Source organism: Anser brachyrhynchus (assembly GCF_964034855.1).
Source record: "Anser brachyrhynchus genome assembly, chromosome: 1".
NCBI lineage: Eukaryota > Metazoa > Chordata > Aves > Anseriformes > Anatidae > Anser > Anser brachyrhynchus.
Genome location: NC_137694.1, coordinates 53,247,851 through 53,266,743, shown reverse-complemented (window position 1 = coordinate 53,266,743; position 18,893 = coordinate 53,247,851). Strand labels below are relative to the sequence as shown.

At 36.3% G+C, this 18,893-nt stretch overlaps 1 protein-coding gene across 2 annotated transcripts in view; it reads left to right on the top strand.

Moving 5' to 3' along the window:
• METTL25 (methyltransferase like 25) overlaps positions 1 to 18,893 on the top strand; it is a gene marked incomplete at its 5' end in the record, with an annotated part of 63,032 nt that overhangs the window by 4,982 nt on the left and 39,157 nt on the right. For both annotated transcript variants that reach the window (XM_080575710.1, XM_080575711.1), the window contains 4 exons: positions 2,489 to 2,653; positions 8,885 to 8,985; positions 14,847 to 15,476; positions 17,312 to 17,456. In XM_080575710.1, the coding sequence (XP_080431836.1) occupies positions 2,489 to 2,653; positions 8,885 to 8,985; positions 14,847 to 15,476; positions 17,312 to 17,456 (1,041 nt within the window). The remainder of the gene's footprint in view (positions 1 to 2,488; positions 2,654 to 8,884; positions 8,986 to 14,846; positions 15,477 to 17,311; positions 17,457 to 18,893) is intronic.

The window sequence follows — 18,893 nt, the reverse complement described above, 5'->3', positions numbered from 1 at the left end:
TATAAGTATATATAAGTATGGATATTTAATAAATATGCATGCTTCAAAATGAAAGTTACAAAATTGCAGCTTTATTCATATGTTTCTCATACATCTCACATATGCTAAAGACATATTTTGTAATAGGATGACGTTCCAATGTATTTTCAAAAGTCCTTTATATCACACAGTGTCATGTCATGAAAAAAAAATGGATTTAGGAGGAAAGGTTTTGCTTGACTGATTTTTGCTTTGGTTTGCAATACAAGATTGGCCAATATATTTTAAAATGTGCGCCAGTTGCTAAAAAGATTATATGTTTCAGCGTTATGTGCTCCAGCATTTTAAAATGCTAAAAATAAAATTTCCTCCAGTGAAATAAGGAGCATGCATGTATTTTAGAATGGGCAGGAATTTTCACAAGTGTTATTAGTACTATATACTAATGAAAAGAGTTTGTATTATACATGAAACAAAGTGGAACACCCCCAGAAAAGTAGATTTTTTCTTCACCTGGCAACACTGCTGAGCAGCTGCCTGGTCAAAATAGGTTTAATGCCTCATCTCTATCCTTTTCTCAGTACTTGTTGGCAGGAACTTGCCTGTTGAGTCTCTTCTTCAGTTTTGTTGAAAGTTTTTGTTCTCTTTCTTGACACATTAGTCATTTGTCCCCCTTGTATAAAGATTTCAATGCATTTTTACTTATTCAGGCTACCTTCATTTATACATTTTATGGCATGTTGTTCATTCCCAGAAACTCTAAAATAAATTGAGTGAACCTCCCTTACAAAATAAATAGCAATTTTTCTTCTTCATCAATAACTCAAGTTTCTTCTTTTGACAGTTTCTTCTTTCAAGAAGAAACTTAAACCTTTAATTCCCTGCCTAACATTTATTCAGCAGAAAGCAAAAATACTCTTTGTGTGTAGTTATTTACCTCCTTTTATGATTGTCAAGACTTTGGGGGAAAAAAAAAAAGCAATCCCTTTTATTGCCTAAAGCTGTTTGATTACCATTTCCCATTATATTATATATAATATATATTATATAGTCTCATCCATTATTTGCTTGATTTTAAGGCATTGCCAGAAAACATTGTTTTTCCTAAGTCATTTCAAAATACACACATCTAATTTCATGTCTTCCTGTATCATATCTTAACAGAGACATAGAAAAACAAAATAACCCCTTCTCCCTAAAAGCTTCACAGTCTTTACTCTGGCATGGTGCTTTATCTTCTATTCTCATATTACACCCTTATCTTTCTTGAAGGTTCATTAACTAAAAAATTACTTGATATTCAGAAGTTCAAACAAGGAAAAATCATTTATAGAGAACAGTGGCTTTCTTTTTTGATTTTGTATTAGAGAGAATTAGAGCATATAAAATTAGAGTGCCGTGCAGACGCTGAAATTAATTCTGGTTATAGCTTAGACAATATTAATGCTGTTTTAGGCCCAAATGTTTTTTTGCTGGACTCTTGCCTTGGTCATGTTACACTGTGAAAATAAACGTGTTGACGTTGTTGGGACTGTAATTTATATGTGACTAGTAGTCATGCAAGAAAATTAAGAGTATTAGAGGTGGGGTCAATAAAAGCAGCTGCATCCTTTGGTATACAGGTGGGCAGGCCAAGTTCTGGAAAGCTGCCCTGCTAGGTATGCACATCTATCTACTCATGGGAGAAAAGGCAAACCAGGAGACATTTTCTAAATCAGTGTAACAGTTTGCTGGGTTCGCTAGCTTTAATCTATTTTAAAACATTTACAAGTATTTAGAAATCTAAAATAACTTATAGCAAAACTATAGAGAACTCAACAAATTGTTCTAGCTAAAATAGAGGAATTAGAAAATGTAAAGTGATCTCAGTAAATGATTCATACCAGTATGTTTCACTTCAAAATAGTGAAGTAGTTCATTTTTAAAAAGGGAGCATTTTCTAAAGAGCTAAGTAATGCCAAACTGAAACATTTCATACTCGGTCAAAGAAAATATGCTAAGGAATCTAACTTTGGCTTACATCTGATTGGTAATAAAAATTAATTTGATTCTCCCAGCAGATTCACCAGCTACAAAGCTGCTAGGAAAGTATGAAAATGCAATGATTGTAAGTCAAAACATTTCATCTATTGAACAGCTGCATTTCTTTTAAAATCAGATCTAATGGTATATATTGTCAAATGGGGATAACTAGGAAAGGCTTAATGAGCAAGTTTGTAAACAGAAGAGAAGTGATAATGTTTACTGAATTCTCTTGTCAATTATACTAAAGCAGCTCTGCTAAAATAGTAGAGTTTTCCACATTTGCACTAGTTCAGCTAAGAGCAAAACTTGATCTTAATTTTGAAAGGGAAATACAGCTGAAGAAAAATAACCAGTTCTCCCACTTATGCAAAATAAATTATTTCTGTCTGATACTGCATGTTTATTGCTTGTTGTACTCTGACAACACTATTGTGGAGGTGTTAAGCTTTTTATTAGAAATCTCTTCTTTTTCTTTTCCATACAGATGATGACACATTTTCCAACGTGTTTTGTGAAAACTCCAAGAAACTTATCAATGTAGACTTGTTTGCCCTGGCCGCTGAGTATTATTCTTTGTCTCACCTTGGAGTGTGTACCCCATTAGAAGAGCTACTTAAAGCACTGGGAGGAGACAACCAAGGATCAACTGGTATATTTACATTTATATTTCAGTCTTTATTCTCTCACTACAGGATCTTCAGATTTTTTGTTTTGGAGGGTGGTTTTGTGGTTTTGTTTTATTTTGTTTGTTTGTTTGTTTGTTTGTTTTTTCCCCTATATGAGTTTCCTTCCTACATGCTTCTCACTTTGATTCATTTGTTCTTAGATAATTTCTTCATTACCATTGTTTAGAAAATGGATTCTCTTGCTAAAATTTCAGCAGAGAGGTCATGACACTCAAAATGTATAAAGCTTTCCTGAGACTCAGTTTTAAAGGGTATGAAATAGGCAAGTGGGCACATCATTATTTGACATACAGATTAAATATCTCATTAATTCCCTTTCTTTTTCTTCTCATCTTCTCGTCAGCAGCAAGAATCACGATTGCTAGTCTTCCTTTCCTTTTTTTTTTAAGTCTAAGTCTAAGCCTAATAGCCAGCAGCCATACCTCCACAAGTAGTATTTTTTGTTACAACTTTTGTTTAATATTAAACATGTGCTTAGACGTTTAACTGAATATGGCCCAATAGGCGTTTGATATTTCAAAATAAGCTGATTATATTCAATCTGTATTTTTTGAACCAGTACCAAATATGTGTCATTTATCTAGAGTAATTTCATTTTCTGTAGTTGAAAAGCTTGACTCAAACACTCTCAAGTTGGCATCTTTACATTGGAAGTCTTACCCCTGACTTTATTTATTGCTTCAGATGGTAAACTGAAGTTTATACTTACTTTTGACTGCTGTCATTTTCACAGAAAATGTGCTCTTCATGGAGTCCTTAGTCATCACAGATTTGTCACTGTCTTTCAGGTTTCTCATTAGTTTTTCAGAGACAGACTCTAAGCCCCTCTGTCTTTGCTTTCTAGTGTGTTTTGTCCCTATAATACACTGAAATGCCACTGACATTTCTATCCTAAGTGATAGCACCATTAGATACATTGGGTATCTCTCCCATTTCCTACAGCGGTCTTCTCTTTTCAGTTTTACCATTTTCCATGTTTGGGTCCCCAGTTTTCAATTTCTTCAGAATGACAAAAAGGGACATAGCTAAAATAGTGTTAATGGTTTGCTGTGCATTGGTCTTACTATAAGTTTAGTTCCTGGCTTCTTTCCTTCTGCTATTTTTCAGTCTGAGGCTATTCTTCTTTGACAGCTGTGTTGCTGCTTTTCTTTTGCTTGTTTTGTAGCTCTTACCATTTTTGTTATGTTCTCATTCCCTGTGTTCTGCCTAATTTTCGTAATTCTGTAGTTTCACCTTGTTATACACGTACTTAAGTTCATACTTGGATTAGCTTTCTTAGACAAAAATACAAGGATTCTTTCATCTTTTTGTCATGCAGAATGGAACATCTAAAATAAGGCAACTGATGATTATTTTGTTCTGTGTCTTGCAGGAGTGCTGCTTGGTTGGGTAGCTGGGGCCTGGGATTGCGGTGTAGTAATTCTAAGTGGTACTTCTCTGAGAAAATAAAGCATGTTCCAAATGGTATTATAATTCAAAACTTTTGTGTTGAATTGGCAGTATCAGTTAAATTAACTTAGTTGAATTTCCTGATAATTGTTTGGCAAAAGCAAAATATAAAATTATGTATTTGTAGTATGAAAGTTGCCAAATGAAAGTTTTGATCCTTTAAAATATTTTAGGTATTTTGGAGTTAATTCTGTATTTCAGAAAATATTTAATTTCCTGACTTACTAAACCTTGCAAATCAAGAGACATGTCAACCTGAGAAATTAGTAACTTTATGATGGCCTTGCCCATATTCTGAAAAATATGCATCAGGATTATTCAATTTACGTTTGAGATGTTTTTAATAAATTTTCCTGTTCTAAAACAAGCCTGCTTATAAGCCTGTTCCCACAGACTGCGTACTTGCATAGTTCTCAAACTTCTTCAGCATATTAATATAGACGTTTTACTATTCTTCCTTAGAATGATTGCTTGAAAAGCTAAGTACCAGTATTTAAGTGTAGTCTGAATGTGAAGGGGTTTCTCCATTGCTTGCTACCAAAGTTCGCTGTGTGCCCCATTGGGTTGCTTGCAGTGAGCACACAGGATCCAGAAGAACCTGGCCCAAGGGACAGAAGCCAGCAAGGAGAATTTATTTTATGCACCTGATGTAAGAAGAGAGGATTACTAGAACATTGGAGTTAGAGTACTCTCTACCTTTTCAATATGTTTATGGCCAAGGTAGTAGTCATGCAGTGACTGTTAACAAACCCATCTTTAAATTGCATGGACTGTAAATATCAGTTTGTCTCAATGTTTTTTAGCATATGTCCCTGCCAGTCTGGCTGATAGAATTGAATCACAGTACTGTAACTCCTGCACAGGTGGTGGTTTGGCATGGACTGTGAATTTTTATCTAGTATATCTGAATTTCCACAGGTAACAAAAAATAAAAACCCCACATCCTGCCGTAGGAGGTCTTAGGACGACCTGCATTAGGCCCGTAAGACAGTCTCCCCTCACTCTCTCTACTTCATAACTAATGATGTAGGTGGAAATGGCACTGTATAGGGTTGAAGCAGTTCTTCTATTGGAAAACAGCTACTTATGCTAGGGGATTCACAGTGTAAATAAGCAACATTTGAGTACCACTAAAACATTAAGCTTTCCTTTATGATATCCAGAATACTTCTGTGAAGTATTTCAACATCACTTCCTTTTTTGTCACAAAAAGAAGTTCTGGCCGTATAAACCAACCCCCAAATAGAGATTTTTCTGTTAGATTGCCATATGTTTGCTTGTTTGTCAAAATAGTAAAAAGTAAACAAAACAAAAAAAAACTATCCCAAGCAAAATTTTGCATAAAACTCAGCAAAAATAAAATTTATAAGAAGTAGGTAATTTTCTGTAAACAGTGTAATTTTCCATGTGCTGAAGTATAGGCAGTGTTCATTCTGCAGTAAGTAAGCAAGTAGTTAAGAAACTACAGTAACTAAGGTGATAAATACTTTATCTAAGTAGGTGTAAGCAAACTGTATTTTTTTAAACTGGAACCTCAGTTTTTGTAAGTTGGGTCTTGTTTCTGGATTTACCCCTCAGTGTTTGAAATGTGTTCATTTGACTTAAGTACTATTTGAAATTCTACTTCGCAGAGCATTACTCTGTTCAGTCATTTGACTTCATATTATTGCAAGGTAAAAAAGGTGTGATATGTGGTGATAGTTCAGAGTGAATGTGCTGCTTAGGAGACCAGACAAAACAAAACTTACATTTTTTGTAAAAAAAAAAAAAAAAGTATTTCTTCATGTTCCCCTTCTTTTCTTTTCTTTTCTTTCTTCCTTTCCGTTCCTTTCCTTTCCTTTCCTTCCTTTCCTTTCCTTTCCTTTCCTTTCCTGATCCTTTCACTTTCCTTTCCTTTCCATTCCTTTCCTTTCCTTTCCTTCCTTTCCTTTCCTTTCCTTCCTTTCCTTTCCTTCCTTTCCTTCCTATCCCCTTCCCTTCCCTTCCCTTCCTTCCCTTCCCTTCCCTTCCCTTCCCTTCCCTCCCTTCCCTCCCTTCCCTTCCGTCCCTTCCCTTCCCTCCCTTCCCTTCCCCTTCCCTTCCCTTCCCTTCCCTTCCCTTCCCTTCCCTTCCTTCCTTCCCTTCCCTTCCCTTCCCTTCCCTTCCCTTCCCTTTCCCTTCCCTTCCCTCTTCCTTCCCTTCCCTTCCCTTCCGCTTCCCTTTCCCTTCCCTTCCCTTCCCTTCCCTTCCCTTCCCTTCCCTTCCCTTCCGTTCCCTTCCCTTCCTCCCTTCCCTTCCCTTCCCTCGTTCCCTTCCCTTCCCTTCCCTTCCCTTCTTCCCTTCCCTTCCCTTCCTTCCCTTCCCTTCCCTTCCCTTCCCTTCCCTTCCGCTTCCCTTCCCTTCCTTCCCTTCCTTCCCTTCCTTCCTTCCCTTCCCTTCCTTCCCTTCCCTTCCCCTTCCCTTCCCTTCCCTTCCTTCCCTCCCTTCCCTTTCCCTTCCCTTCCCTTCCTTTCCCTTTCCCTTTCCCTTTCCTTTCCCTTTCCTTTCCCTTTCCCTTTCCCTTCCCTTTCCCTTTCCTTTCCCTTTCCCTTTCCCTTTCCCTTTCCCCTTTCCCTTTCCCTTCCCTTTCCCTTTCCTTTTCCCTTTCCCTTTCCCTTTCCCTTTCCCTTTCCCTTTCCTTTCCCTTTCCCTTTCCTTTTCCTTTTCCTTTTTCCTTTTCCTTTTCCTTTTCCTTTTCCTTTTCCTTTTCCTTGTCCTTTCCTTTCCTTTCCTTTCCTTTCCTCTCCTCTCCTCTCCTCTCCTCTCCTCTCCTCTCCTCTCCTCTCCTCTCCTCTCCTCTCCTCTCTCCTCTCCTCTCCTCTCCTCTCCTCTCCTCTCCTCTCCTCTCCTCTCCTCTCCTCTCCTCTCTCTCTCCTCTCCTCGTCCTCTCCTCTCCTCTCTTCTCTCCTCTCCTCTCCTCTCTCCTCTCCTCTCCTCTCCTCTCCTCTCCTCTCCTCTCCTCTCCTCTCCTCTCCTCTCCTCTCTCTCCTCTCCTCTCCTCTCTCTCCTCTCCTCTCCTCTCCTCTCCTCTCCTCTCCTCTCCTCTCCTCTCCTCTCCTCTCCTCTCCTCTCCTCTCCTCTCCTCTCCTCTCCTCTCCTCTCCTCTCCTTCTCTTCTCCTCTCCTCTCCTCTCCTCTCCTCTCCTCTCCTCACCTCTCCTCCCTCCTCCCTCCCCTCCCTCCCTCTCCCCTCCCCTCCCTCCCCTCCCCTCCCCTCCCCTCCCCTCCCCTCCCCTCCCCTCCCCTCCCTTTCCCTTTCCCTTTCCCTTTCCCTTTCCCTTTCCCTTTCCCTTCCCTTTCCCTTTCCCTTTCCCTTTCCCTTTCCCTTTTCCTTTCCCTTTTCCTTTTCCTTTTCCTTTTCCTTTTCCTTTTCCTTTTCCTTTTCCTTTTCCTTTCTTTCTTTCTTTCTTTTTTGATAAGCTTATCCACATCTCAAAATGTTTAAAGATAAATGAGAAAAGGTCTATATTTTCTATTTTCTCTCTTTTTTCTTTTTTTTTCCATTTGAAATGGTTACAAATTAAGCATCTTTTTAAGGAGGCCACAGAGATCTCCGTAATTTTAAAGTTAATGAGAATCTTTAGTGAACACTTTAGCAGGTCACTTGTTGGTGCTTTTTTTTTGTTGTTTAAAAATATTTTAGGCTATTATTTTCTTTTGTCAGTTCATAGAGGCTATATTACATTTTAAGTATTGTCATAACAGTTTATTGTAAAAAAACAGATGTTGAAGAAATGGAGAGATCCTGTGGGTTTTGCGAGAAATATAGAAAACACTAGGTTTCTCATGAGCTCAGTGCAATTCCCCACTCTCTTTTAAAGAAGTAACGCTCTTGGCTGTGTTCCCAGCATGGTCTGATCAAGGAATGAACATAGTTTTTGCCTAACGATCGGATTCTGGACAGATGAACACATACTGTGCAAAAAGCAGAAAAGGGGAAAATATTAATCTCCATAGTTATGTGGAAACATTTTGTTTTCTAGGAGCATGCTCACCAGTAGCAGACTGGTTTCTTCTACCCTCACCCAGACTTAAAAAAATTGACATTGATTTAACTCACAGGGTTTCTCACAGGGGAGCTGCTTCTGAGCTGTTCATTATTTGGGGGATGTAAATATGTAAACCAGTGGCAGAAGTTGACTACCTCTCATGAACAAATTCTGAATCATTTTTTTCCAGAAAGATATAGCAGATCTGTAATCTATCTGTAGCTTAAATAAAGAAAAAAATTGCAGCTTCCTTTGAATTTCACCAGCATTGCTTATAACTTTTATTTCAGGTATCTCCCACTTGGTACTGTGACCAAATCTGGAGAATTAACAATCTGCACTATGTAATTGTTAATTGTCCTTGCCCTTATATTTCAAATATGTAAAGGTAAATGTGATGAGTGACATAAAAATTAATATTCTTAATGAACAGGAAAAAGTAGTAGTTTTGTAGTAGTAGCTTATGTCTAATATCTGGTCAGATATTAAATATGTACATTTTTAAAAAAACTACACTAGCAGAACTAAATTTTAAAGTGTGTTGAATTTTACTAATTTATCTGTAATTCAGAAGTTTAGTCTTGTAATTACATAGTGGGTGTTTAATTAAATATTACTGCACTTAAAATATAGAAAATTCTAAAGCATACTTTTAGGGTGGTATTTATTTTGACTAATCATAAGTTTTCATTATTATGAATTGTGTTAATGTGTATATATTTTTGTAAAAATGATACAGGTATCAAAACCGATGAGTTTATGAATAATAAGAAATCACATGAAGTACAAGTGATGTCTGAGCTTGTGGACAAAATAGCAAATTACTGTGGTATAAAACAGGTAAGAAAGCATTTTGTACTGTATGTTACGGTATAGCTTCCAAATTATTCTCCTTATTTTGTTCAAATACCATATTTTGATATTCTGTCTCTGCTGTTCTTATTTTTATCTAAATAATTGTAGCTAAAGAAGAGCCTTCCAGTGCAAGCTGAAGGACATTTTTGTTTACAGATGCACCAGTCTCAATGAACTGCCTTTTAGTGAGTCATATTCATTTTATGGCTCAAAAAAAAAAAAAAAAAAAGGAAAGAAATATAATTATCCTCTATACATTGAACAGCTAAAAAAAACATACTGTTTTTTGCTATGCACAGGTACTGTCTCACTTATCTGTATTACACTGTTGGCAATTTACCACAGACATCAATAGCAGAGCAAAACTTCATCCTTTTGTCAGACACATAAGACTACCACATAGACACCAATGCTGAAATTTTAAAAGCGCATCTTTTTTTCTTTCTTTTTTTTTTTTTTTTTCTGGAACAAGGAATTTAAATTATTTCCTGTTCTTTAATACTGTTGTTCTCTTTTCTTTAATGTGGATGGAGATCTATCTTCAATTAGGAATTTAGATATGACCTGTTCAGTTTGCAGAGAACACTTGAACACTTCCAGGGATGGGGCATCCACAGCTTCTCTGGTCAACCTGTTTCTGTGCCTCACCACCCTCACAGTAAAGAATATCCTCTTTATATCTGATCTAAACCTTTTGTACTTTGAAGCCATTACACCTTGACCTATCAGTATGCTCCCTGAATAAGAGTCCCTCCCCTGCTTTCCTGTAGGCCCCCTTCAGGTATTGGAAGTTCGCTGTAAGGCCTTCCAATAGCAATGTCACATGGCAAGTTGGATGGTGAAGAATTGTAGTATTCCTTTCTCAAAATGTGACTGTAACTTACCCTTTTTTTTTTTTTTAATATGCAATTATGATTGCACAGTTCTCTAAGTCACTGTTGCATTAAAACCTTGTAGATATTTATTTATAGGCCTGTTGACAAAAATACAAGCATCACAATATTTGACTTTATTCACTACCTTATTTCACATTGCTTTAGACGAAAGTAACACTAATAACACTTCCGTATTTTCCATGAGAGTAATTTGCCTGTGAACTCTTTATATATGAAGCATTGTTTGATTCCATGATGTAGATCTTTGTTGAGATAAGACTAAACTTTTAGTTGAGTGAACTGAGTTGTTTTAACCATTTTTATCTCTGTAACGCTAGTTAGTGCCTAATGTATCTTCACTCTTGCTTTAGTCTATAGATGACTAGTCGACCTGGACTCTGTTTTTGATTCCATTCTACATCTAAGCTGCATTTGCTTTCCATGAGAGCAGCTGTAGGTGTTAGTTCTAGGAGACTAACTTCCTCCAGCTTAATATTCATTCCCAGAAAATTTTCTGGAGGACAGATTTTATAGTTGTTTAAAAATAAACACAACACTAATAAGGTTATCTGCCTAGATTTCATGAGTTATCTACCTAGATTTTATGCTGTACATATTCCCCCGAGCCTGTTTTTGCTTTTTAAGAAAGTACGTCTGAGTCTAGTTAAAATTACTGTATCAGATGTGGGTAAAGGAAGAGAGACGGCTGCACTTTGTAAGTCTGTGTTGTTTTGATTTCTGGTGTATCTTGTCCCCCAGATGTGCCTGGCCTTCACAATGAGTGTTAGTTGGTCTGCTTCATACCTGGGAGGTTGCTAAAAGGTAATGGCATGGGCAGTCATGTGCTGGTGGTGGAATACAGGACCATGTTCTGCTTAGTGGTATGGATGTGACTGCAGAGTTTGCTGCTGCCACCATAAGTCCATGGCAGGTCCCAAAACTTGGATTCTGCTCTGAGTAGCTGATGAAGAACTTTGTTTTGGAAGCTATTTGGCTCAGACTGAGTTTAATTTAGATAATATAACCAATATGTTCTGGTGAAGTACTCTTCATGGCTTTGTGTCAGGCGTCCAGCGTCCATGGAATCTGAGATCAAAACTCTGCATTCTGACGTGTCTGTTTTGTGAGAAACAGCTGCGCAGGGCAAAGTTTTAGGCAATCTTCTCCGTACAACTGGAATTCACAAGTAAATAGAGAACTGCAATTAAGGCCAAATATTACTGGATGAGCCACGATCAATTTGTGAGCATCTGCTATCGTTCAGAGATGAAGCGCGATCTCTCCAGTAGCTCCTTCAGGAGCCAGACACAGTGACAAACGCAGATGCCCTGAACAACCACAAAGAGTGAAAATGCAGAAGTAGCAGATAAATAAAAGTAACTTTCTCTATTAATTAGCATATTTTTTGCCTTGCTTACCTTATGCTTTGGGCAAGAATCAGTTGTTCAAGTGTTGAAGACTTTCATATACTGAAAAAGTTGTGGAAAAGTATAGTTTTCTTATAATGTAATAATAAATGTTCTCTGCATTTGCTGGAAGGTGAGTTGGTGGTGTTTCATATAGCATTTTCATTTAGATTTTAAATAGTTCCTTTGAGATTCAGGAATGAAAGGAAAGGAAAACCCATATTCAGAGAGGAAAAAAGTAGAGCCACCTTAATGACCTAACCTAAATCCTGATGTAGCTGGTTACTAATAAAATCTCAAACCAATCATTATTAAGTATCTGTCAATATGCTGCAATTTCAGCTTGTGATTATGCACTTGTAGTTACAGCTTGTAGTATCTTTAGGATTATTTTCTGTTTATTTTTTGAAAAAAATGTAGCATTTAATGAAAAATATGATTGCAGTATATCACTGAATATGAAATGCCGACTTCTTTATATTAACTTTTTTCCATTTTAGTCATACACTGTAACAGAATTTATTTTTTCAAAGTTACAAATCCCTAATATATGAAAAGAGCTTTCCAGTACATGTTAAAAAAAAATAAAAGAAAAAAAAAAAAAAAGAGAAGCCAGCCTCCTCCTCCTCAGTTATTAAAAAGCAACTTCTTTTGTTTTGGTTACCTTTCAACTTAAGAAAATACAGGAATTGTAAAGTTTTAGGAGAGTTTTTTTCTTTATTGATTTTTTTCTGTCCTTCTCAGCAAAACAAAATGTATGTAGCTTTTAATTAAAAAATCTAGAGCTATGAAAACACAACACATGTTTTACAACAGCACGTGTCCTCAGGGTGTTTCTTTCAGATATTACAGATCACTGACAGATTGAAAAATGCCCTCCATTTCACCTCCATACCATGATGTATAATGGGTGGTAGAGGATATTGTCCTCTTGTGGTATTTTACAATATAGTATAGTAAATAGTAAAAATGAGGATAAAAGCAAAAATTTTACTACTACAGTAATCACTTCTAGGTTAATGATTTGAGTTAAAACATTAAAGCAAACCAATTTAATATTTCTTTCAATTGTTTACTGCCCCTCTTAAATATCATTCTTATCACAGAAGTGGAACTTTTTAGAAAGTAGCTCTTGATTAAAGCTGGAAAAGAAGCCGGTGTTAATTCTTCTCTGCTTAAATGCACATTTGTTTTCTTTAATGTATTTATGGAAGTTTTCCTTGGAAATTACAGCATGTGCAGCAGGAGTTGTAGTGTATAACCTAAGTGTAATATAATTCTGTATTCAGCATCCATTAAATTTGTGATTTGATGCTGGGAAATGCTGGAATGCTTCTGGAAATGGAGTTCTTGATTGTGCAGTGCCAGAAACTGTGTTTAAACATAGTACCCAGCTCACCATGGACAGGACCTTTGGAGTTCATTATATCATGGAAATTTAATTTTAAAAGTCCATGCTTGGCAGATATACTGTGGATTGCTGATTACCTTTCCTTATGTAATCAAGGGAAGGTAAAGCAAGGATTAATTTAATCCAGTCTTTTTGTTTAGCACAAGATCATTGCCTTCTTATTTTTAGTCAAAATTTGCTCTCTTTTTAGAACTGATCTCCCAGTGCTAATTTAACAATGTATTACTGTTGCCCAGAGAAGCTGTGGATGCCCCATCCCTGGAAATCTTCAAGGCCAGGCTGAATGGAGCTTTAAGCAACCTGGTCTGGTGGGAGGTGTCTCTGCCCATGGCAGGGGGGTTGGAGCTAGGTTATTTTTAAGGCCAGTCTATGATTCTATGACTCTTTTTTCTTGGAAACAACTACAAAAATCTTACCAGTTTGTCTTTACAGCCACTGGAGTCCACATGTATGAGTTAGGAATAATTTACTAATTTACTATCCAAATACTGAGGTTAAAAGAAATAATTAAAATACCTTGTAGAAGTGGAGGTGTGCATATTCTACATAATAATGTCTGTCACATAAAATAATGGGTAAAATTATTCCTTAGGCACTTTTCTGTCTTTACTTTTAAATAATCTGAGAGGTTATTGGTGATAAATGTGACAAACATTTTCAAAACACAAAAAGATGCTTAGAACATATCAATTCTATTTCTCTAAATCCTCTCCTGTACAGATTACGTTCAAGAAATTTGAGGATTGTTGTATATTTAGATAGCAAAAATGCAGTAATATTACATGAAGAATGCAGATGAAAAAGCTACATGTGGCCTAGATAGACGATTTTTACCTAATGGTCTATATTCTCCACTGTTTTAAGTAGTCCTTTGTGAAAGTCATTTGTTTCTTTCTAGCTCCATGGCTGTACACATCTTGAACATTTTTAGAATAAAGAATAAGTTTTTCTTTTCATTTCAGTACAGATATTGATGTGCTGCATGTTCTTACCTAGTACAAAACTATGTGATTGAGTGTGAGATAGATCCAGGTAGTATATAGTGGTATTTAGACATACACAAATCAATGTAAGCTTTTTATGAATATGTGAAAAACCAAGAACAAGACATAAAAAATATTCTTGAATCAATCAGTTTCAGGAACATCTACAAAGAAAGTCATTATGTCTATTCCATAGATACGTACCTGAACACAAGGAAGCGTTATAATTTCCTTCATTTAGAGAAATGACACTCTGACTATTCTTGTAAAATATGCTCTTGTATGCATGTGTTTATTATAAATTAAAGCATACATGATATAAGACTTTGATTAAGTAATTAAAGTTCTCAGGTTGCCCTTGTTTCTGCTACTACTCTGCGTAGTGTTTTCCTTCCAGTCAGTCACTGAAGTAGCACATGCTATCAGCTATGAGAGAAACTAAACTTTCAGCTAATTATCCCTTCTTTTCACTTCTTCCTCCAGAACACTCAGTGGAAAGCACATGTGACATGTGATGCCCTTTGTTTTATTACAAAACCATCCTTATGTTACACAGATTTGTATAGATCATTTTCACAGAATGGGAAACTAGTATAAATAAGCGTTCTGACTTAGAAGGCAGTATTTGATAACACATGTCTTTAGGTCATGTCTGAAGTGATTAAGTTAAGCACTGAACATGAAGATGCTTTTTTCTGTATACTTAGTGGTAGAAGACTCCTAAGTACAGTAGCTAAATGCCTAAACTTAATACTGTGAATACTTCCTTTCCTAACTATATGTTCTGACCCAATTTAGCAAGGGTAGGTGGTGGTGCTAGTGTTTTATGGTTATTTTCTTTAACAGAAGGCAGTTCTATGTCAAAATATATACTGAAAGTCTTTTCCAGAAGTGTCACAACATGTGTAGTGCATAAGCTTTGCATTGTCTATTTCTTGGAGGAAATCAGTTTAGATTCTGTGTTTTAAAGTCAAAAAGTGCACCAAAAAGCAAATGGATGAAGCATGTTAGGAAGTATAACAGATGAAGTAATTATGATATTCAGGTTTAATTTTTTAAGCAATTATTTTTCATTTGATTGAAATGTGTCTTGTTGCTCACTAATTTAGTGAATCTTTCTCATTTTTCTTTTTCTCTCTCTCTTGTTTTTTTTTTTCTCTCCATTATCTAGGTGATTGACATAGGTTCTGGAAAGGGCTACCTGAGTTCATTTTTGTCCATGCAATATAACTTAAAAGTATATGGAATTGATTCCTCGAACACCAACACCAATGGTGCTCATGAAAGGAACAGGAAATTGAAGAAACACTGGAGAGCTTATCAGAGTCGAGCAAGAGCAAATCCTGAAAGCCAGAGATTAGAAAAGGCAAATGACAGTCCAGTGAAAAATGAAATTAAATGTAAAGCAGTCAATGACAGGACCTTAAATAACAGCTGTCTTCAAAGTCAAGACCAAAGGACTACTCAAGACTTAATTCCTTCTTGTGTTTTCACAGAAGTAGCTACATCTGAGACCAGCAAACAAACAGAAATTGATTTGGTGGCTCAGGCACAATGCAATGAAAGCAAACTTTCTGAAGAGGCTCTTGCTATTCTCGATGTTCTGCCTGCTAATGCTGTAGAAATTTTTTCTTCCTCCCAGTGTAACAGTGGGGAGCTCTGTGAAGAGGAAAAGGCCAAAAGAAAAATGGCATCTATCAAAGCCAAAGCGAGCAAGTCAAGTGAATCAAACCTTTATTTTCCATTGACTTCCCACATCACTGCGGAAACAGAACTCGGTGACATCATAGCAGATTTGGAGGTTATGTTACTAATATTTGAAATATATTGTCCATTGTCTTTATATTGCTGTTTTCATACATACATAATGTTTGATGAGTGTACATAAAATACTATCGGTGAATGAATATTCTGACCAAATGTTTTTCAGCCAGATTATGTTAGTATTTCTAACAGATACAGAGATTGTTTTTCTATTTTAATATTAGTATTATTTTGAATATGTAAAGCAGCCTCTAGAATTTATGGAGTAGATAATAATCAGCTGTCAAAGTTAACAGCATACGTATTAGCACATTCAGGTATTTTACAATTCTGGATATAGATAACATTTAATTATTAAGAAAATAGCTAAATTTACCAGGTAGGCAAGTATATTAAGCACTGGAATTTCAATTTCCCTGAAATTTCTTATTTTTAAAGTTTTATATTTTTCTAATGTTGGTAAAAGTTAGAAAGCATGACAGAAAGTATTGACTATAAAACTCAACGTAAAGAGTTTGTAACGAGTCTTATTTGTAAATAATGCTTTTATATTTTGTCTTTCCAGAGTTACCGTAAGTTCATTTAGTAATCTGTTAGCTGACAAGGATTGTGTCTACACAAACAAACACAAGCTCAGCTGCTTAAAGGCAATGGTACAAGTCTAGAAGCTGTATGGCTGGTTAGTTGCTGTGCCTGAGCTAACTTACATTGATTGTGTAGATATATTCAGTTTTTTATGGAAAGATGAAAACTTGTATGTGTTCAGGGGTGTAATTCATTTCTAATACAAGACCACAGGTTTGTGTTAGTTATGGAGGAGCTGTTTATGCTCCTGTAAAACAGTAGGTGAAGCATATGCCTCTGAATTTGCACAACCGGATTTCATCTCCACTTAGCATGTGATTTGTATGACATAAAAAGCAGAAAAAATGCTGCATCACTATTAATAATGGAAGGGCACTACAATTGAATGTACCTTGGCTGACTGATAACCATTAATAAATAAGACTGAAATTCAAAGCAACAAGCACCATGTTTACCATGTAGATTTCAATAAATAATTCTGGGAGGGAAAAGTCTTGATCTGAACAGTGAGAAGAGGGTTGATTGGGATGGAGAAATAGAGAGAAATGGGAAACTGAGGAAAAAGGAAAGCAGAAAGTAGAATGGGCAGAAGAGAGTATCTGAAGTTGAAGTTCTTTGTTTTTTGTTTTAGGGAAGAAAATACCAATCTGTTGTTGAATGATAGTATGCACACTGCAAAACTGCGGTACAGCTACAGTTCTGGAAATAGCAAAGCAGATGGAGCAGGGCCTGCTCTTCATATTACACTTGTACTTAGGGAGTGGTTTTGATTTCAGCAGTTCAGAATAGCAGAAATGCCACAGATAGGTCCATCTGTCTATGTTATGGTAGACAATCTGAAGTAAGAAAAGCAAGTATCAGTAGTAGTAAAAATTATAAGAGGAAAGCGAGGAAAGATGAGACAAAATGGCCAGTGTCCAGTCATCATGTAGATGCCCCCTTCCATGCAGTTAAACCAGCTGCTGTTCACACTCAGAAACTTTTGCTTCCTCTTGAACACTGAAGGTAAAGTATAGAGATGCATAGTTCCGTAGGTGAACAAAATGCTGAGCAGTCTTGTTCCCCATAAAGGAAATACACTGTGTTTTCTTAGCACTGAAGTGCTTTTATTGTTCCTAGAAAAATTCCAGAAGAGAACACCAGGAGTCGTCATGGAGTTGTATATTTAAACCTTACAAGTGAATAACCATTTGCAGGATGTTTGGGTTTTGGAGTTTGTTGTTGTTACTCATAGTCTTTCGGTTGTACAGGGAGATGCTTTATTGTTGCTTTTTTTTTTCTTCTTAGGACTGTATAATGGTGGGTCTGCATACATGTGGTGATCTTGCTGCAAATACACTACGAATATTTACCGCCAAGCCTGAAATCAAAGCAGTTTGCAGCGTAGGCTGCTGCTACCATCTGTTGTCAGAACAGTATGAAAACCAAGAAGGTAATTCTGAGTTTAATTTGTGGCTGCCAGTTTGCATGTTGAGAATATTATACCTTTTAATTAATAACCTCCTGATGTTTGTTCCTTTCCAATGGCTTATTTAATACTGATTTTAATTACTTTATGTGGGTATTTCACTCCCGGATGCCCTGTAGCTTTCCTGTTATGCCAATATTGCTAATATTCTTGCTGAAATTAGGGACATTAATGCAGAATGTTTTTATGTGGTTATGAATACAGCTGTTTTTATTCCATTACTTCACTTGTAAAATGTTGAGGCTTTTTTGGTCAATATGTTTTCATCCTTTTGAAATATTTTGTACCAGATTTTGCCTTTGGCTGTCGGCATGCAGCATCCATTTATGTTGAATCGTACATGTACAACTATAAGCAGAATTAAGTCCTTGTAATGTGAATTATTACTCTAAAAAACATTCATCTGAGCGCTTTGCTCTGGGGCTTTGCCAGTTTAGAACATTATGGAACAGTACGTTTAACAGTTTTTCTTGGGGTGACGAGCTGAAAATTATTTGGGGATTCACGCCTCAGGCAAATTTTCCTTCGTTTTTACTATTTCAGATAGAAAGCTAGTATCTTTAGCTGAAAAATAAATTCTTTACCTTTCTGTACAGCTTTCAAACAACAGAGAGTTACAGATTGTCTTTGCACAAATGTAGTGAATGCATGCCATAGTAGATGAAACTGATGGATTGCTGGGTTTATCATGAAAAGCTCATGCTGTTTCTGTTGTCTAATGTTTTATAGTTAACAGTGATGGAGTCATTGCTAACGGAAGTACTATTGTCTGTTTGGTTTAATACTTCGTGTATATCAACTTGGAAGCAATTTGGTATAAAGTAATAATAAAGGATATAGACTACAGCTAAAAATTGTCACTTTCTACTTCAACATCCAAATGCTGTGTTTTCCCTAGAATTTTCTACAGCATCTTCTGCTATTATTTCAAGCAGTGTACAGATTAACAGATGCATTAACATTTTAATTTCTATTTAGCTCATTTGTTTTGAGCTAATGCAAAATGAAAGGCATTAAATATCTGGCTTTCCTGAGCAAAGTGTAATGTAGCTGAGCTCTCTAATGACCATCTGCTGAAGTCTTAGAAACTGATCACCATTATCAACCAAATTTGAGAGAGAGGTGGATTGGCAAAGTTTGTTTCATCTCTTTCAGGGAACTTCATGGACAGAAAGGCAGGAGGAACCCAGCTGACGTTCTGTAACAGTTGGCTGCTCGGCCAGCTAAGGCATAGCTCTGGATTGACCACAACACATGCTAGCTCTTGCTTGTTTTAGTGATTTTTTTATGTTGCTCAGGATAGATCTGCAACAATTTTGAATTTACAGTGTATTATTTTAATTATTTCACAATACTTCAAATTAACAAAAGAAAAAGGGGGGGGGAAGATACAATTGAAAT